Source organism: Porcisia hertigi, chromosome 35 (genome assembly GCF_017918235.1).
Source record: "Porcisia hertigi strain C119 chromosome 35, whole genome shotgun sequence".
NCBI lineage: Eukaryota > Euglenozoa > Kinetoplastea > Trypanosomatida > Trypanosomatidae > Porcisia > Porcisia hertigi.
In genome coordinates this window covers 2189857-2209680 of record NC_090594.1, presented here as the reverse complement: position 1 = coordinate 2209680, position 19824 = coordinate 2189857, and the positions used below count along the sequence as shown (strand labels likewise).

The 19824-nt window shown below is 55.3% G+C and overlaps 6 protein-coding genes across 6 annotated transcripts; all 6 read left to right on the top strand.

Annotated features, from left to right (window-relative positions):
* Positions 1–388: 388 nt before the first annotated feature.
* Positions 389–2833, top strand: JKF63_01576 (uncharacterized protein; the record flags this gene model as incomplete). Its single annotated transcript, XM_067897622.1, has 1 exon — positions 389–2833. The coding sequence occupies one exon, from the start codon at positions 389–391 to the stop codon at positions 2831–2833; it is 2445 nt and encodes an 814-aa protein (XP_067753779.1).
* A 5429-nt stretch (positions 2834–8262) lies between these two features.
* JKF63_01575 (uncharacterized protein) lies at positions 8263–8970 on the top strand (the record flags this gene model as incomplete). Its single annotated transcript, XM_067897621.1, has 1 exon — positions 8263–8970. The coding sequence occupies one exon, from the start codon at positions 8263–8265 to the stop codon at positions 8968–8970; it is 708 nt and encodes a 235-aa protein (XP_067753778.1).
* Positions 8971–10198: 1228 nt separating this feature from the next.
* On the top strand, positions 10199–11173 carry JKF63_01574 (uncharacterized protein; the record flags this gene model as incomplete). Its single annotated transcript, XM_067897620.1, has 1 exon — positions 10199–11173. One exon carries the CDS (start codon positions 10199–10201, stop codon positions 11171–11173), a length of 975 nt encoding a protein of 324 aa, XP_067753777.1.
* Positions 11174–12142: 969 nt separating this feature from the next.
* Positions 12143–13165, top strand: JKF63_01573 (uncharacterized protein; the record flags this gene model as incomplete). Its single annotated transcript, XM_067897619.1, has 1 exon — positions 12143–13165. One exon carries the CDS (start codon positions 12143–12145, stop codon positions 13163–13165), a length of 1023 nt encoding a protein of 340 aa, XP_067753776.1.
* Positions 13166–15027: 1862 nt separating this feature from the next.
* Positions 15028–16665, top strand: JKF63_01572 (uncharacterized protein; the record flags this gene model as incomplete). The annotated part of the gene is made up of 1 exon (XM_067897618.1): positions 15028–16665. The coding sequence occupies one exon, from the start codon at positions 15028–15030 to the stop codon at positions 16663–16665; it is 1638 nt and encodes a 545-aa protein (XP_067753775.1).
* A 1107-nt stretch (positions 16666–17772) lies between these two features.
* JKF63_01571 (uncharacterized protein) lies at positions 17773–19173 on the top strand (the record flags this gene model as incomplete). Its single annotated transcript, XM_067897617.1, has 1 exon — positions 17773–19173. One exon carries the CDS (start codon positions 17773–17775, stop codon positions 19171–19173), a length of 1401 nt encoding a protein of 466 aa, XP_067753774.1.
* Between the last annotated feature and the right edge of the window lie 651 nt (positions 19174–19824).

The following is a 19824-nucleotide window of genomic DNA, read 5'->3' as shown; positions in this document are numbered from 1 at the left end:
ATGTCTGCTTCTCAGTCTGGTGTATGCATCACCGCCGAGTGTCGCTCTTTCTCTGAGAACTAGGTCACGTGTGCATCTTCTTAGTGGCTTAGTTTGTTTATGCGCCCCTGGCCTCGGCCTTGTGACGCATTGCGGAGAATTCTGTCTTGAGGCTGCCGTGTCGCGGTCATTATTTTGTTGGTGTCACCAACAAACATACACACACACACACACGCGCACACAACGCGAGCAGGATCTTTTCCTGTCGCAGTGTCTATCCAAGTACATTCCCCCCGTTTCCCTTTCTCTCCCCCCTCCCCTTCCCCCTCCCCTTCCCCTTTCCCCGCCCTGCGCCTCGTCCTTGTTCCCCGTTGTGTTTTGTTTTTCTCATTTTCTCACGTGCTAGCGGATGGATTACCGCTCGCCATTTGAGCTGCGCCAACAATTCCTCGAGGAGGCTCGGGCCGCCCAGGCGCCGGTGCCGCAAAAAAAACCGAAGGTAAAGGTCAAGGGGGTCTCTGGTGGAAATGTTGACAACTGGGCCGCGCCCCTTCCCAAGCGAGATGCTCTGGGCAAGGATGGAGCGCGCTTTATGCCCTCCACTGCACTTCCTGATGACCCGACCGCACTAGTTCGCGAGGTGCCTGGCGCCGAGAACATTGAGGCCATGAACGCGGCTCTGGAACGCGAGGAAGCGGTGCAGCGGTATGTAGAGAAGGAGCGGCTTTCAGTAGAGGAGTCGGCCAAGTATATCATGGCGAATGGCAGCACAGGACAGCGCATCTCTTTCTTCGGTCACGTCCGTGAGCAGCTTGGAGATCTTTCCTCGAAGGGCATCTCTAAGGTTCTCGAGACGCTGCTGGATTCCATGTGGGCGCAGGATCCCGAGCTGCAGTGTCGTGCACCGATAGATTTACTGAAGCTTTTAGGCCTCTTGGACTTCAACACGGCGACTGTGATGTATGACTTCACCAAGACGATGTTGACTGTCCAGACGCAGGAGATTCGCATAGCGTGGTGTGAGCTGCTGCTTGGGCTTATCGACTATTTGCCACCACGCACCCTGCAAAGTGACCTGGTCGCCCTCGCTTTGAGCAAATCGGAGCACGCGCAGCCGCAGGATCAGCGCGAGCTAAGCTGCCGGCTCTTTGGTGCCCTGTGTCGTCACATCGCTGATGATAAAGTAGAGCAGCTTCTGCTTCCTCGCGCTTTGGCCCTTTGTCAAGACACGAACGTTGGTGTCCGTCAGCATATGTGTCAGCAGCTGTGTGCGTTTGCGCATTCATTGGGCGTCGAAAAGGCCAAAACACGCGTGGCACCGGATTTGTTCGAGCTACTGAGTGATGAAGAGCAGGCAGTGTCGAGAGCTGCCTTTTCATGTCTTATTGACTTAGTGGAGTTCTTCGGCCCTGTCTACCGCCGTGAGAAGCTGTTCCCGATCATTAAGAGCTTTATTTCGAATCCTCCGAGCGAAGTGGTCGGTTTGCTCGTGGGCGAGTTTGGTCGTTTCCTCGACGCCATCAAGACGGACATCGTCTCAGAGGAAGACGTGGCACTTTTTGCCAAATTTTTCTGCGCCGCTGCGACACGACATGAGGAGGACGCGCGACGCCAGTGCGCCTTTAACTTTCCCGCCGTTGTGGCATCGCTTCCTCGCACCGTCTTCACCACGCACCTGAGCAAGGTACTCTTCTCCCTCTCCAATGATAGATGTGTTGCCGCCCGGCTTAGCACTGCTGCTGGTATGCACGAGCTTATCCCACTGCTGCGCACGCCTACTGCTAACCTGCTGGAGCGGCCTTTCCTGCGCCTCATCACTGACCCCGACGCGTCTGTGCGCGCTGCGCTGGCTCAAAACATCGACAGCCTTCTCAACTATTTTCGCAGCGAACTGAAAAACGAGGCCCGTGTGTCATTTTTTTCTGCCGTCCTCGACGCGCTCCTTTCGTGGGTCTCCGAGCCAGTGGTGAGCTGGCGCACAATGCAGAACGTCATGCAGATTGTGGGCCAGTACATCGACTTGTTCGAGGAGAAGACACTGACGGAGCAGGTTGTGCCGCGGCTGTGGGAGTACGCCAAGACCGGGGCGACCATTTTGAAAGCCGACTGTGCCACTCTTATTATGCACATAGCCTCCCGCATCGATAACCCCATCACCAAGGCACAAATATTTAGCCGCCTGAACGGAGAATATGGCAGGTCGAACTCGTGTTATGCACGACAGGCGTATATTTACTTTGTTTCTGCGTCTTTCCAATTTTTTTCCCTTCGATGTGTTCGGGAAAGGATGTTGGAATGCTGCCTTGAGCTGCAGCGCGATAGCGTGACGACAGTGCGGCTGGCACTAGCACGCAGCCTAACATTACTTTCGCAGGCTCTTCGAAAGAGCAACGCTGGCGCCCTTGAAGAGGAATTCAACGCCATGATCGGCCGGCTATGCGAAGACGTGGACGAGGATGTCCAGGAGGAGGCTGCCAAGTACGCAATGGAATGTAAAAGTCATACGCGCGAGGTTCCCGCTGGACCAGCGAGATTGAATGTTGACGAGGAGAGGGATGCTAAACGAGAGAGAGCGGAGTTGGCCATGTTAGAGTACGCGAAGGAAACAGACAAGGCTGAGCGGCGGGCAAAACTGCGTGACCTGCTGAAGAGCGAGCGTGAGAAGGAATTGGTGGAACTCCCGTCACCAAAAGGGCGTAAGCCGGCGCCACCCGGTGCCACGGCACCGCCCTCGCTGACTCGTCGCCACGGTAGCAAGCAGTCTATATTGCCTACAGCAAACTCGTTAGTTCTTCCACGCATTGCGCCAACTAAGCAACCAGCTGTGCGGACCACGACCAGGAAGAGAATGTGAAAAAGACCCCAGCGACGTATAAGAGGGGGGGGGGGGAGGCTATCGCTTAAAGCTCGTTCCGCCCAGAGTTGTCTGGGCTCGTTTTTTTTTTCGATCTTTCACTCTGTTGTAGCGCTGTCGATGCGCACATCGACTAGAATGCTGAAATGCACTGACCGCTGTGCTCTTTATGGGGTCAGACCATCTCGAGAGAGTCGAAGGTGTCTACCCCCCCTCCCCTTCCCCCTCCCCTCCCCTCCCCCCCTCCTCCAGTTGGCTTTTCTCCGGCTTTTTTTTTTCGTCGACGCTTCTCTCTCCTGCTCTCCTCTGCTCTTCCCTCGACTGTCATGCTGAGGAGCGCCCCTTTGCGTAGTCTCCTGTGCGGCGTGTGTGCGCTTTGTGTGCTTTGGTTTACATTATTGCGTTTCAGCACCCCGGCTGGATTTGCTGCCGTGTACGTGACATTTTTTTTTGTCTCCCCACACAATTTTTTGTTTTGCTTTTCCTGTCGTCGTGACGTGTTATCTCTTCGCCTTACAGGGCGTCTTTGCTGGTCATTTAGTTGTGTGGGTTTGTCTCTCTGTATAACTATAGATTAATATATGTTTACGCATGTATATGTATATTTATTTTGTTTTTTTTTGTGTACGTGTGTGTGATTGTGTGAAATGATGAACGCCCCTATCCGTTCTTCTGTAACGTGGGCTCTGTCCAAGCCCCTCCCTCCCCCCTTCTCCCCCCCTCCTTCTACCCTCCTTCTTTTTTTCATGTGAGATCCACCCCTCCTCTATATTGATGCGCATTCTCTCACAATGTATTCCAAAGTACGAGACACAAACCCCACAACCGAAACAATCGCTGGTGTGTCACAATGTACCCTCCCTCCCTCCCTCCCTCCCTCCCCCCAGCTCCTTTGCTGTTATCCCCTGTGTTAATTTGCACATCAGATCCTCCCCTCCCCTTCTTCTTCTTGATCCCCCCCTTCCCCCAGTCCTCCTCTTACCAGAGCACACATACATGCGCACAGAATAAGAAAGACGCTGTGTTGAACTTGTGGCTCATTTCCCTTCCCCCCCCCTCTCCTCGTTTGCTTTTGCATTGATTTCAAGTCGTCGTTTGCTTTTCCAGTTTTTTTTCCCAATATGTGTTTGTGTCGTTGTTTGTGTCATTGTTTCTCATTTTCGTTGTGCACGACCGAATGGAAGTTGGTGATAGTGTGTGCGCGTCCATGTGTGTGTGTGTGTATGTGTGTGTCAGTCGACGTCACAGGGAGGAGAGGGGGGAAGGCAGGGAAAAAAGCCAGGCTTCGTGTTACACTATTCTTTCATGCACACTACAACTTGTCTTCTGTGACCCACCTCTCATTTGTGCCAACTTTGTCTTCGCTGCTTTCCACTTCACTCATCCGCCCCCCCCGTCTTTCACATACCGCTGTGTGTGTGTGTGTGTAGAGATGGCGCAAAGATTACAGTGGGGAGGGGAGGAGCCGAGGAGGAGCATGTACGTGAGCGCATTGTGTTGTTCAGCTCTGATAAAATTTCTCGATGTCGATGGTTTATTTCAGGACCGCTGGACGTTTCCTTTTTTTTCACTCCAGGGGAGAGAGAGAGAGAGTGTACCTCATACGTGATATCGGAAAAGACCCCCCTTCAGAGAGGCTTGTCAGGATCCAAAAATCGTGTCGTATCGCCGGTTGATGCTGAGGCCGTAGCGCCACACCCCCCTGCGGGCTTGTGTTATGCATCTGCCCGAGTGAATGCAGATTGTGTTTCGCGTCTCTCCCGTTTCCAGTCATAGAGATTTTCGGCGCTTTCTATGATTTGTGTGGCCTCAGAGACGACATCGTCACTGGACGACACAAAAGAGAATTTGCAGTGAGAGGTCACTGGGGACACAACGACGTGTATGCGCTTCTCACTTACACTTCGCATCTGTGGTGCTCTTCTAAATGCAGTCTGCAACACGATCTGTTTACATGCCCTCGATACTCCAGCTTGTTTTATGCTCCCTTTGGTTCCTCTTTTTGTCTGTCTGTCGCGTTGTCATGGTTTAGTGTAATTTTTTTTTCGCTGCAGCGCTGGCGCCCTGTGGCCTTTCCAGTCGTCTGCAACTTGCGGAGCTGTCAGAGCCGATCGAAGCCCTCTCCTTCTTTTTCGCTGACTCGGAGTGTGATGGGTGGACTTCAAGGGGCCTGTGGTAGCATGGGCCGCGTCCCTTACAGACTTTTTCCGCGGTTTCTCAATTGTTTCGATTGTTCAGAAAGAAGGGAGGGCTACGCGGTGAGGATTAGGCAGCAGCGGACATCATGAATGATCCACCAATAATGGGTCACTTATTTTTTTTTCCGTGTCCACATTTCAAGTCGAAGACGCGCCTCGGTCAGTGAGCGTGGACGACTCACTCACGCTCACTGGCTTCTCTTCAGCTTCCCCCCTCTTTTTTCCCATTGAACCTTGCAGGCGAGTGCCCCCGTCCCTTCAAGAGAAGCGTCGGGTTCGTGCGGAGATGCTAGATCACACACAGCCCCAACTATGATACCACAGTTCTTTGAGCTCATCCCATGCCGTCCTACTTTCCTGTTATAGGATCCATGTCAGTCGGTAGTACTTTGCATGCCCTCGTGGTCGCCATTTTGCAGAGCGGTGGACTCGTTGCCGTTGGGCCCCGATAGGCTAATCTTAGAAGACCCGCTCTAAGTCGACCTCTCTCATGTGTAACCGAGCCAGGCGCGTACGGACTTTTTCCGCGCCTATGGATGATCATACCGAGCACTGAGCGTGTTTTCCACGTCTCGAGGATGGATGAGAAGACGGGCGTTTCTACGCAGTTATGCACTTTGATTTCGCATGATGTAACTGTCTAGTTTATGAGTGGGAAAGTACAGGTGTTGGTGAAGAGTAGATTTGTCAACATCAAAGACCCCACCATCCTACTGTGCTTCAAAGTCGCTTTCGAAGGATTCATGGAGGCCACTTGCGCTCATCGTCAACACCAGCATGGCGGATGCTCACTGGGCGCAGGCCGTGGGGCGTCTAGGAAAACACAGATTTGGCCACTTTTGAGGAACACCATCGCACATTGGCGCACACGCAGAGGAACACTCACGCACGTTCTTTCAAAGCTGCTTCCTCCCTACTCGTTCTGTCAAAAGCAAGTAATAAGCAACATCCGGACAGGTGCAGTCTTATCCAAGCTCATCGCTCACCTGCCATGAAAGGTTGAGCGGATAGATTTGCAACAGATCGTGGTGCAAACACTCAGGGGTGCCCCTTCGGTGACGAGCGACCCCCCCCCCCCCCATTTTCAATCTTTGGCGGCTTTGCTCACCGAGGCTGTGGTCATGCCTGCTCTACCCCCAAGAGTTACTAGGACCGGATGGCCTCACTTTTGAAGGGGCTGGGGGAGGTTGCCTGCCACTCCGGGCACCACCCTTGCTTTAAGTCACCGCGGCCTGAGTCTCTGTGAAAAGTCACTTCCTTTGAATGGGTTGAATCGACTGTTGGAGTCCCAGGTGTATGTACCAATGCAAATCCTGTCTCACTTTGCAGGCAGTTCATGAGGGAGCCCCACTTCGGTGGGCGCGAGGTAACAGGCCTAGAGAACTGAGAGGCTGCGCTGAGCCTGAACGTGGTTCTCGACCACTTCCCAATGCAGGCCCCAGTTCTGTGCGGGATAGACTTGGGCAGAGCACGTTCCCAAGACTCGCAGGTGATCGCGCCCGCGGCTTTTATGTCTGATCACAAGGATGAGGAGGAGGAGACAAATGAAACCGCGCCGAGGCGGCAAATATCTGCCCACCTACAGAAAATGGAAGGGTGGGGTAGAGTGGGGTAGAGCAGCTCCCACAAGTCCAAAAAACGAGGGGTGGTGGTGGAGGCGGCGCGCACGGCCACTGCCAAAGAGCGAAATAAGAGAAGATGTCCCTTTGCACACTTCTTTTCATAGGCGTCATCAGTGCACGTCGCCGCGCCGAAGGGGCACGCCTCACATTTCGATGGCGCTGAGCGATAAGAAGGATTTTGAGAGCGACAGCGGGGCTGCAGCCTCGCAGCCTCTGGAGGCGATTGGGGCTGTTCGCGAACACGGAGGATCTTCTGATCCATACCACAGAAGCTCTCTGTTTTTCTCTCTGCCACGGGAACTCCCACTTTCTGGGATGCAGTTACGCTGTTAGGGCCTCGGGGGGGGGGGGGCATCCTGCATACGGAGTCTAACTGGATCGTCTTGTACCGCGAGGTAGAGGCTGAGACGGTCAGGTCCAGGTTGCCCCATCCACATTTGTGCTGCGCTGTGCGTAGTAAGGTGACTGCGGGCTTTCTGCAGCCACTACAGGGAGGCTGTGCGTGGGGAGGGGGGGGACATACAAGGGATCAGCAGCTGGTGTCTGGCTCGTGTGACGTGCCTCCATAGCGCCGGGACCTTTCTCACCATGGTATACGCACTCAACGCACAGCGTGAAGAGGGGAGCGATCGCCACACTTGATGGTCGACTTTGCCGACGACAAACTTCGCTGCTGAAGGCGAAATACTTGACCAGCAGCACCTACTCCCTCATGTCGCTATTCGGCCACCTCGCACTGCGCTGCATCAAGTGCCACCGCTGGCATCACGTTCTCCTGGTTGCTGGTTGATACGCCCGTCTCCTGCCGCAGGCAGGGCTACCACCAGCGCTCTGCACCATGCCAGTATTTGCGGTACTGTGAATTTTGCGTCTCTGGAGAAAAGTAGGTGAGATGAGCAAGTCAGGGACGTGGTTGTGCACGTACCGGCAGGACGTGACTGCCTCACAGAACCCGGCAATCATCTTGGAAGAAGATGTCGCATCACGCGAAAGAGCAAAAGCAGCAACCTGAAGCGAGGAGGTTGCTCATCTTGTGGCCACGAGAGGTGAAGAAGTCGCCTCGCCGCGAGGAGGAATACGAGGCCTACTTAGAGCCGAAGCGCTCACCGTGCCAGTGCATTGTGTGTGTGTGTGTGTGTGTGATTCGGGTGGAATGACGGAGCTAAGGAAAAGATCGTTTTCTCAGGCCCTTGTGCCTGGGGATCAAGGCACCCCCCCCCCTCCCCTCCCCACCGGCTTGCTGAGGCCTGATCCCGTATCCCCAACGCAAAGAGGGGTACCTTCAATTGCACGGGCAACTAAAACAGAAGGCTGAGAAGCGGTCAACTCTGCGCTCTCGTTAGGATCCATTCTCACCACCGGTGGGTACGGTCTTGGTGAAAGCGGTATGATCGCACCACCCACCACCGTCACATTGGTTGAGACGATCATGCTCCCTCACAGGACGCCCTCGATGGCCACTCCCCCCGCCTCCCCCTGCCCTCTTCCATGTGTTGTTCCCACCGTATCACTCTCTCTCTTCTTGTCAAAGAGAAAAGAGCGGTTTTCTCACTTACACACAAACATTGGACGCCATAAATTGTGGGTTTCGGGTCTGCCAAGAGGGAGTATGTCAGATAGCGAGTGGGGCTCTGACAGTGGTGCTTCTAACACCGAGGCGAATGTCGCTTCAGCGCTTAGCATGCATCTTGTGAAGTTGATGTCGTCGCGGCTCCCGTCGCGTGTGACTCACCGTCGATGTGCGCCCACCCCCGTTGGGGGCGCCAGCTCTACTCGTGCAGCTCTTTCCTCATCAAGTCGCGCCACTGGTGAGGCCACTCGCAGCCAAACTCGTATTGACGTTTGCAGCGTCATTCGACAGGCTCTTTCGCAGAGTCAAGCGCAATGTCCATCCGCCAACGTGGACGATATAGCGAGCCGAGTCGCTGCAGCGCTGAGACAGTGTGGCGAGGGTGGCGATGTAGCTCGAGCGGTTACTCGCGCGCTTGCTGATCCACTGAACGAAAAGCTCCGAGAGAGTGTTCTCACTGGTCGCCTGAGTCCGGAGGAGCTCGTAGCCCTGGACGAATTAAGCCTCCTCAGTCACACCGAACGCGAACGATTGGAAAGAGCTCGACAGGCGCGACTGGACCAGTACTCCGTGGAGTATTTCGATAGACTCAACAACACCGTAACGCACATGTTCACCTGCCCCGCGTGCGAGTCTCGTGAGTGTTATGCCCACTTCCGCTCCACTGACTTCGTGAAATGGCAAGGCGACGATGAAACGCCGACGTTGCTGCGCTGCTGCAAGTGTTCCCTCTCTTTTCGACAGTAAGAGCGAGATTAGGTGGGTGGGCGGGGAAAGGAGGGGGGGTGGAAGAGAAGGAGGTATCGAAACCATGGCAGCCACAGTGTCTGCCTCCTCGTGTGTGTGTGTGTTTGTCTCAAACGCTTTATGCTTGGACTGCTGCTGGGAGCTCTATGTATTCATATGCAAACATTAAGGGGAGCCGTGTATGAGAGGACATCTATTCAAGTACATGGAAAACCACGTTTTGATCTCCTGCCACATTTCTCACTCCCCTGCCAATGCGGGCGTTACGGTGCGTCTCGACATGGACTGCGGGCCGGAAGGTTTAGGAGTGTCCAAATACCACACAAAAAAGATCAGCTCAGTCACTACCTCTCAGATGGTCATCGTCCTCAAAAGACGCGGTATCTCCCCCCTCCTTGTTGTTTGCCCAGCAAAGGAAAAGTAATAAAGAACCGCAGTAATGACACAGTTTCAGGTCGATGTGGTGTATATATCGGTGCGCACCTCTGGAACCTCTGACGCGAAGTGCCTCATATCGTGTATGTGCTGCGATTGGACTTCCCCCCTCTCTCATTCTTACTCCCCCCCCTCCCCCTCTTGTTGCAGCCGACTGCGCTCACCGCGAGAAGTGTGACACGCGCCCTGTGTATGCACAGTGCGGTCGCCCCTGCCTTTGGGGGACTATATCCATTCTCTTTTTTTTTGTTTTTCTGGCACGGCCGAGGTCGTTGCAGGGGAAACGCCTAAGCGAATAAACGTGGACGGAGAGGCACCGGTGCGCCGTATTCCCTGTGTTATTTGGTGAAGTTGTTTTATTATTATTCTACTCTTCTTTCGCTGGTTGCGAGGCGCAGCGCACACCTTTCGCGGCTTCACTCTGTCAAGGTTGTCGGCGCGCAACTTCACACGGGGGCGAGTCGGTGTGTTGTCGTTTTTTCCCCCACCACTTCTCACACACGCACTGCACACGCACGCACATATATATATATATATATATATAGGCCCATACCGACATTACTCTGGTGGCGAGGCGGGTGCTCACATGATCTGTCCGTCCAAAGATACCTCTTCATAAAAGCTGAAGCTTCTAATCGGTCCTTCACCTTTCTCATACGCGCTCTCGATTTTACATTATATCTGCGCTGTCTTTTATCTCTGTCTCCTGTTGCTGTGTATTACAGAATCTTTCACTCTTTTCCATTCCGGCTCGCTTTTCTCCGCATCGACACGGCAGGCCGTGCGACGGACGATGCCAGGCTTTGTCCAACCTCTTGCCCCATCCGAGGCGCCACCGTCGAGCTCTGTCGTCTCACCGCCGGAGGCGCTATTGTCAGCGACGCGGGAAGTAAAAATTACATCCGCTATATCCGGGATGAAGCGCCCACGCGTTACTGAGCCTATCACTCATTTTTTGGCCTTCTCCTCTTGCAGTGGCACCGGTGAAGGCAGCAGCCCTGAAGGGCCTTCTATCGGGGCTTTGGTGGCCAACGAACCCTGTGATGACGCCAACAGCGACCCCACGCCTGTCTCGCCGAAACAGGCGAAGGTGGAGAGTGCCCCCACAACTCCGAAGCCTCCCTACCTCAACTTGCCGCGCAAAATAGTCCGCAAGACACCTGTTTCTACACCCACCTCATCCCTTGGAAAGCTCACCCCTGTTACGCCTCCTACTGCTGCCTCCATCTCTCCCTCGTGTGTGTCCTCGTCCAGTGCGGCAGCCGCGTCTAAAAGGGTTTCCCTGCATCAGCGATGGGCGGTGCTGATGCATGGGGTGTTGATGAAAGAGCGGCAGGCGCATGAGTCTGACCGCGTGCTGGAGTTGTGCACTCGAATCGTGGAGGCAATCCCTGGCGACATGGAACAAATGAAGGACACCTTTCAGACTCTCCTGTTCAACATCAAAGACACCAAAAACAGCGAGCTGAGGCGGAGAGTGGTGGAGGGAGAGCTTCTGGTGGAGCGCCTAGTTACCATGGACGATCGTGAGCTGGCCAATCCGGAGCTACGCAAAAAAATTGAGGAGAAGATCGAGGAGCGCTCCAAAGACACGAACCTCAGTGAAATTAGAAAGGCAATGCGGACGAGCAACTCGACACTCTTCAAGTGCCACGCCTGCGGCGCCCGTGATTCCTCGTGGGAACAGCGGCAGACGCGCTCGGGCGATGAGCCGATGACGGTAATCATCACGTGCAACAAGTGCAACACGCAGTGGCGCAAGTACTGATGCGGGGACGGGATGGCGCCGAGGTGGTGCACACGAAGCAAGTCGACGTAACTCTCCCCCAACACTTTTCATCACTCTTTCTCAACTAGACTTGTACTTCTGGGGTTGGCAGGTGAACGGCTCGCGTCGCTTGACTCGAGCCCAATTTTTGTTGTGTGTGTGTGTGTGTGTGTGTGTGCTGCTCGCCAAGGGGCGAACTTTGGGCATGCAACAACGCTATTTTAGCAGCAGGTTTAATCGTGTTGCCAGCGACATAGCATCGGTGTCGCCAAGGCTTGTTGGCCAAGCACAGTCCGCTAAGTCGGATTCCCTTGGCTGGGCACACCAGCGACACTGTAGTGACATGTCTGCGGTATGCCTGAGTCCGCTTGCTCATATTAGCAGGGCGTTTCGAGTTCGATGATTCTTTTTGAATGGATGAGGCTCTCTGCGGACACGTAATTCGCGTTGAAGGCCACGGCCCGCCGCACCCCGCCGCTGTACTTCTCACCTTTCTCTCTTTTTCTCTACTCTGATTGTTTTTCCAATATGTGTGCTTTTATCGGATGCTGCCCACGGCTTGAGTTCAGCGAGCTTCATTGAACAGCGTCGATGGAGCAAATCCAGTAATTTCCAAGAGTCCAGCATCAGACGCCACGCAGCCCTTTTGAGTCGGACTGTCTCTGCGCATGGTCGATGTTCACATGCTTTCAGTAGCATCGGCATCGTCACGCAGAAACACAGCCAAGTGTCGCAGAGGGTCGAAGCGTCCTCCACACTCCCGTTATCGGCGTTGCGTCTCAGCAGCCGTTACCCCTTCACTTCGTATTCGTGAGTTGATCATCGATCCTGTGTGTGTGTGTGTGTGTGTGTGTGTGTGTGTGTGTGTGTGCCCGGGTGCGCTTACGTGTATCCCGTTTGACACTCACGTAGTTGGGCATCTTCTCTCTCGTTTTCTTTCTTCTCCGATTCCATTCCTTTGTCGCAGCCATGAGGGTGACACTCAAGTGGTTTCTGACCGGGAAGTGCTCTGTGATGGAAGACAGTGACGCGATTCTCTCGCCAGACACCACTATTGCGGAGTTGAAGGGGCTCATTCAGATTCGCTTTGGGTTTTCATCGAAGGAACTCCTTTTGATGTTGGACGGACTACTCGAGAACACGACTACTCTACGCAGTCTTGGTATTACGGGCCAGCAGCTGGACCCCATGCTGACGGCGCATGTGGTGAGGGAGTCGGAGCTTGAAAACAACAATTTGGACCAAAACAATCCTGCAAAGGGCGATGACGGCCTGCAGGAGTTCTCGCACGCGGATTATATCTTGGCAATGAAGATGCTTGGTAGGGATGTCCCTGTGCCCAATGATCGTCTCGTAGCCATGCGCCTCAACGCCCCTCGTCAACGCCCAGCTTTTCTTGACGCTCGACTAGAGGGCGAAGATGGCACCACCGATCTCGACCCTCCGCACCAGCCTCCACCCGGTATGCCTGGCTTGACGGGGCGCGTGGTTGGTATTTACGACCCCAAGCAGACGGAGGTGCACCGTATCTTCTCTCGCGTGGGTCACGGTCCGCGTAGGGCGGGCATCGACCGTGAATTCGCGATTCATTGCCCCGGTGTCGATGAGCCCTTTCCACTCTGGGATGTGCGCACGCCCGATCCATTTTCTCACGTCGATGGTCGGTGCTCACCAGGGGAGGTCTGCCTTGAACTCTTCTACTTTGGGGAGTTCAACGTAGTCAAGGACCAGGCGGCATTCCTGTTGTTGGTGCAGCAGAGTCTGCAGTCCAAGGCTGGCGTACGCCTGCGGACGCCGCTGCCCCTACGTGAGGCAGGGTGCATGTACCCCCTCATTGCGGTCCCGATTGTACTACACGAGATGGACGCCAGGGAACTCGGCGACATCATCTTTGAAGATTTTGGGAAAGTCGAGTCTTCCCGACCTTTGAAAGGCAACAGCGACGGCGTCAACGTTTCCGGCAGTTGGGGGCCTGGCTGCAGTCCGCAGTAGTCGATATCGATGCGTGGGGGAATATCCAGCGGCGTACAGCAGGGTCTTCGAGGGATCCAAAAACTTTCCCTCGCCTGATTTAGTATACAGTCGTCTTCACAGCGGGGGGGGGGTATGGCTTTGTGATGCCTTCGCAGCCTCCTGTCACGCCTGAGACGTACATTTAGAAGAGGCTGCTTCTTGACTTACCCACAAGCGAGATCTTTCTCCATCTCTCGTACACCTTCACCCATCTGCCCCTTCCCTTATCATCGGGCTCTTTGTCTCCCCGCGTCGCCTCTCGTATTTGTTTCGTTGTTGCTATTCTGTTTTGCACATGTTTGCCTTCCTGTGTGTTCTTCTTTTACTTTTCGTGACGGTCCACCATGGATCCCGCCAACGCCATTGCCGAGCCCTCGTGTAATAGACGTACGTTACGCGCCCGCTTTGTAGCGAGTGTCTGTCCTGTGTGTTCCAGCCAGCCCTCTCTCTCTACTCCTTTGAGTTTGTGTGACCGACGGAGTTGCTGTTGTGCTTTTTCCCGTCTGGTGACTTTGTCAAGAGAGGCTCGCCATCCCGTGACGCATGTGCACATACATATATTTATAAGTTTGCATTTCCCTGGCAGGAGGCAGCTTAATCCCGAGTTTCGTGTCTCGTAATGTCCATCTAACAATTCGTGTGTGTGTGTGTGTGCGCTGCGTAGCGCTGTCGGATTCTGCTTTCACATCACAATGTAAAAGAAAAATGAGAATGAGGGCGGCACATGACCTGTGAGGGAGGAAAAAAAGGGAGGGATGGGATGCGGAAGGGAGACTCACTGCTTATGACGTGCTATACACCTGCACTCGCAAACGACACGCGCCAGTAGACCATGCACAAGACAAGGTAGCTTCACAAAAATTCTTGGGGGCTCTGAGTTCATCCTCGTTGTCGAACATCCCCTCCACAGCCCTTACCTCATGGCGGCCCCCTCCACCTCACCCCCTTCGTATTTCCTTGGAGCATTTGCCTTTGGTTGGGTCATTTGGCTGCATGGCATTTTGGTCGACAGTACCGTCACAGCCGCTTTTTATTTTTGACTTTTAATCGTTCGAGAGAAATTGACCCTCCACGCTATTTGCGTCGTGGGGTTGTGTAAGTCTGTAGCGGTGGGATAGGGGTAGGGGTGGGCCTCTGCCCCCCTTCGGTGCGCACAGCATCGTGTCTCTATTAGGTCAACTTCAACGACGAGGACGCATTCGTCGTGGTGTTGGCGTCGAGTGCGCGTTGCAGCGCCAAACCGTGTCTAGCTTCCTTCTTTTCCTATGTAGCTTCGACGCCTCCAGCATGGTGCATTGGGAGGCAAAACAAACAGTCAAGAGAATGCAAAGGGGTATGGGAATGACACCAGAAGGGGGGCTTAACGCGCACTTTTGCAACATATCGCACGGCGCTCGCGTTCACACGAGCACACATCCAGCACCTTCCCTTCACACGTGCCTCTTTCGTCCTGCATGATCTGTTGTCTCGGTGCGCACGTATGCCGCTGGCACCGAGGGCCCGATTCTCCTCTACGGATGGCCAGGCTGCACTGACGGCACCGATGGTGCGCTTTTTGCTTCGTGTTCTTTAGGCCCCTATCGTTGTCGTCTCCTCTCCTTTGTCCGGCTCCGCGAACTTGTATGCTTCCGTGGCGGCGTACATGAATGTGCGATGGTCCCGCCATCTCTCGCACCTCATGTTCAATCATTGAACTTTATGGTCTCCTTCTGCGCCTCACTTCTCTTGTCGGCTCTCCCTCAACACGTTGGTTGCACTCAGGTGGGAGAAGCCCCGCCTCTCTCTCCTTCGTGCTCCCCTCCCCCTATGGTTGACAACACCCACATACACGCACCTTGAAAATGTGTGATCCCATTGATGGTGAATCTGACAGGCTTTTGGGAAAGCCGTTTCACGGCAGTCGCAAGCGAGAGCGCTCTGGCTGCTACGCCACGGAGAGGGGCAGTCGGGGTTCTCCGCTTATTCAGCGGTTTGCATACCCGATGGCATCTTTTCAAGACAAATCGGTCGTGTGTTGCGGCGCAGAGAACTCGTCTACTCGGTGTCATGTCGAGCCGAAGCGTTTTGAGCTCACTCCCATTGGCGCACCTATGATCACAAGCGTGCGAGCAACGCGCTTCGGTGCAGAAGGTCTCCGTGTCGGGCGCGACCCCAGCTGCTGTGACTTGGTACTCTCCTCGAGCGCCGTGTCGCGACTTCACTGCGTGCTCTTTGTCCTGGGAGATGATGTGTTTGTGCATGACAAGAGTTTTAACGGTACTTTCATCAATGGTCGCCGAGCGCAGCACGGTCACTTCGGGGCGCTGTATCCGCGCGACAAACTTTCATTCTTGAACCCGATGCTGGGGGAAGCTAGCCTGTATGCATTTGAGTTTGTGCGGTTGGCCGAGCCCTCTTCATCGGGTTTTGCGGCTGTGGGGGCGCTGCGGCGGTACAAACTGGGGCCCGTGCTGGGGCAGGGGGGCTTTGCGATGGTACGCCTGGGCATAGATCGGGAGATGGGGGGCCCAGTCGCGGTGAAGTTGATCGATCGGGGGCGTCTCCTCCCCGAGGAGGCTGTGGTCTCGCTCCACAGGGAAATTGAAATGATGCGCAGCATGGATCACCCAAACGTGGTGCGGGTGATGGATGCGTTTGAGGGAGGGGACTGTGTTGCTTTGATCATGGAGTACGTGCGCGGTGGCGATCTATTCGACTACATTGTCGGGCGCGGACGCAACCCCTTCACCGAGGCCGAAGCACGTCACCTTTTCAGGCAGCTGCTCGAGGCCATCTTGTACATCCACAGTCGCGGGATTATTCACTGCGACCTCAAACCGGAGAACGTGCTGGTACACGTTCTTCGACCAGGGCCTGCAGGTGATCTTACCACCTCCTCAGAGTTGGCATCGGCAACTGCGAAGGGTCTGGCAGCATCAGCGCTGCAGACCAAAGACCATGCCATGCTTTCTGTCGCCGATGATCACCAGGCAGAGGCCAGTGCGCGGTCACCATACGACGTGGAGCTTAAGCTCACTGACTTTGGCAGTGCGAGGTATGAAGGCCGAAATCGAGGGGGTGGCAACTCAGACACCGCTGGTGCGGGCACGCCAGTCTACGCTGCACCAGAGCTGGCGCTTCTCCCCGTGGACGGGGCGCCAGCGCAGCGAATTACTGCTGCGGTGGATGTGTGGTCTCTGGGAGTGCTCTTGTACATTCTCTGCTCCGGCACCGTGCCGGATCCCCCTCGGTTTGGTGACGTCGTCAGCTTCAATCAGTCAATGGCGCTTCTATCTGCGCCGTGTAGGGATCTCATTACGCGCATGATGGCCGCGAACGCAGCGCGTCGTCCCTCGCTCGCTGAGGTCTGCCATCACCCCTGGCTCGACAGCGTCACAATCCGCGGCGCACCGGGTCGAGGCGTGTCGGAGAGCAAAGCCGCCTTGTGTGTGACGACGAGGATATCGCCGTGCTTTCCGCAGACTGCGGGGCCCACTTAGGGCTCTCATGACGCATACCCCCTCTTTTCCCGCGGGGGACAAGCAGGCCTCATCGTTGCTACGGTCATCCGCTTGTGTGTCGCTTTCTAGCGGTCCTGCGGTTCCCTCGTCGCTGCGTCTTGTCAACTATACACAAAAACGCACAAATGAGGTTGGCGCTTCCCTTCAGTTATCCGTTTTGTTTTTGCGAGTCTGCATTCTGCACACACATGTAGGAGCCGTAACAGCCCTGTGCGCATTTCTAAGGGCAGGTTAACTTCTCACAGGTGAGAGAGTCAATCACTTCTCTGTGTGAATGCTGGAACCTGTGTGCGTATGCCCGTGTCCATGTGTGTGTGTGTGTGTGTGTGTGGACGGTATTGCACGCGTTCTTCCAAGCACGCACCCCAGCACAAGCGCTCACGTTTCTGCGATGTTGTGTACACTTTAAAGAATGAGTTGAATTCCGGGGGTGGGGGTGGGGGGGGCCGTCTAGTCTTGAGACGTGTTGACCCCCCCGCCCGCCCCCCCCGCCCCCTCATCCCTTACGCGGAATCTAAACGAGGCCGGTGGTGTTATGAAGAGACTGCGTTTTTCTTGGCAGCGGCGACGGGTTCAAACCGCGTACACCTGACGCACAGAGAGCATTGTCTATCAATACAGGTTCATCGCTAGCTTTCCTATATGGTGACTCGCCTTACGGAATGACTGCTGCTGCACGCTTATAGAGCGCTATGCTGTCCCTCTGCATGCTGTCGCGGCACCTAGCCAAGGCGCACCGCGTGTGTTTTTGCTGCTGTGACTTCCTGCATCCCCTCCCCCTCCTTTCCTCTTACTCACGTTCTGTGCCACTTGCATCTCTACCGTGTGGGCGCCACAATCCCTACTTGATGCATCTCGAACGGACTACACAGAGCGGGGGCAACACTTCCTCCCCCCCTCCTCCCCCCAAACCGAAAAAAACTTGTCTTTTGGCTCTCTCGTACGCAAAAGATCATTTCCTTCACTGTTTTGTTTCCCCCTTTTGCTGTTGCGACGCACACCAGCGCTGGCGCTCCCCCCCCCACCCTCCCCCCCCCCCCCCACGCGCGAGGTGACAGTGGCAGAGATTTACTGCTATCGCCCAAAATGGAGTCCACCGCGGATGTCGTGTGCACGGGCGAATCGACGCCGGCTCTCGCCTCTGCCTTGCAGACGCCTTCCAATGCAGAGGCTGAGGCGTTCTCCTCTTATCAAGAGACTCCTCGCTTTTGCACATGGCGCAAGCACGTACGCAACTTGTATCAGCACTTGTTTCACGTTGACTTAGTCTGGGAGAGTCCTGTGGCACAACTCATGCCATACGTGACGGCGAAGGGGGGCCTTACTACGCACACCATACTGAGCGGTACACGCACAGGGGGCCAGGAACAGAGCTACCTTCAACTTCTCTCCGCAACGGTTCCACAGGACACGCAGGCCCTGGACGGCCCCAATGCAGCTTACAATCAGGCCACTGGTGAAGTCGGGGGGTACGGCATGGCGCCGCACGCGTGTGGCCTCAGTATTGAGCGGCGCATTCTCCATGATGGGGACGTGCTGGCCGCACGGTATATGCCAGCAAACCCGCTGCTCATTGCCTCGTCGTCTAGCAACGGAAACTTGTATGTGTTTGACTGGTCAAGGGTATCGCTGGGCCGCTTCCCGAACGACCCTCCGCGGCCCCGCGCGCCGCTCCCGCCAAACGAGCTCAGCAGTGATGCCACGCAAGAGGAGCGGGTGCAGTACCAGAGGCGTATGCGTGCCCTCCATGTTGTGGCGACTGAACAGGACCGGTGGGACCGTCGCACTGGTGAGGGGCAGCATGTGCTCACTCTAAAGGGCGGCAGTAATGCTTCGGAAAATTTGAGCTGGAGCACTGATGCGGAGGGTGTCGTGGCGTCTGGCTCCACAGGGCGAATTTGCGTATGGCGTGTTGCGAACTTGTCGAAGGACGACAGCCGCCAGGTGGAGCCGTACCGGGTGTTTTTACTCGAGGACGAGGAGGCCTGCGTCACACAGGTCAACTTCTCCTGGACTTCGCCGGACACTTTTGTATCGGCTTCCTCCACCGGTGCCGTACACTTTAACGACTTGCGCACACAGCACATGACGGAGGTGTTCTCCATCGAAAGTCCAGCCACCTCCTTGGCTCTTTCCCCACTGGACGGGAACGCGCTCCTTGTTGGTGACGCGCTGGGGAACGTCTTCTATTTTGACCTGCGCCAGAGCAGCAACCCAGTGCTGGTGGACCGCCTGCACGACGGGGAGGTGACTACCCTCGAGTGGTGCCCACACTCGCAACACCTATTCTCCTCGGGCGGTCATGACGGCGTCGTGTGCATTTACAACCAGACCCGGAAAAAGACTCTCTTCAAGCACTGGGGTCACACCGATGTCATCATGGACTTGGGCTGGAACTGGCAGGACAATTTTGCTGGCCAACTCGTGTCCGCTGACTGCAACGCCATCATGTTGTGGAGGCCACGGGACTTCTTTTTTAGTGCTTGATGGGTGTTTCTCAGCAGAACGCGCGCGGGGGTGGGGGTGGGGGTGGGGGAGCTCTGCCGCAACGCCACGACAGTGTCATGTATTGCTGCTCCTTGTGAAGCGGGCTGCACTTTCACTCCTTCAGATTTCGTGGTGGGACGCTCAGCTGAGCAATTTGTCAAACACGCTTTATCGATTTGCTCTCCAGCCTTCAAGTCCGCTTTTCAGCTCCTCATTGGGGAGACTGGGTGCTGCGAGTGTCTCGTTCGCCGCCTTCCTTTTTTTTTTCTATCTAGGAACAAGCTGCCTATCTGATAGTGTAGGCGAAAGAGGGGAGAAGAACAGGGGTGGTGTACTTGAAGGGCGTGTGCGCCTTTGAGCGGATACGCTGCCGTCGTACTGAGCCACAATGGTGTGCACACCTTGCGCAAGCTCAACGCCATGCGTACCTGCGTGCTTTCTGGAATGTGTTCCGTCTGGCGGTTTACATGGAGACACGGAGACTCATTTCTGTTGAGGGTTCTACCAAGAAAGGTAGACAGTGTAAGCGATGTGGCTACAAAGCGCAGATGCTCTCCACAGTTTTTTTCTCTGCGCTGTCGATTTCTCCCAGGGTCTTTGCCGCGTGTGTGTGTGTGCTTGGAGGGGGCGGGGGCGGCGGCTTTCTGGGTG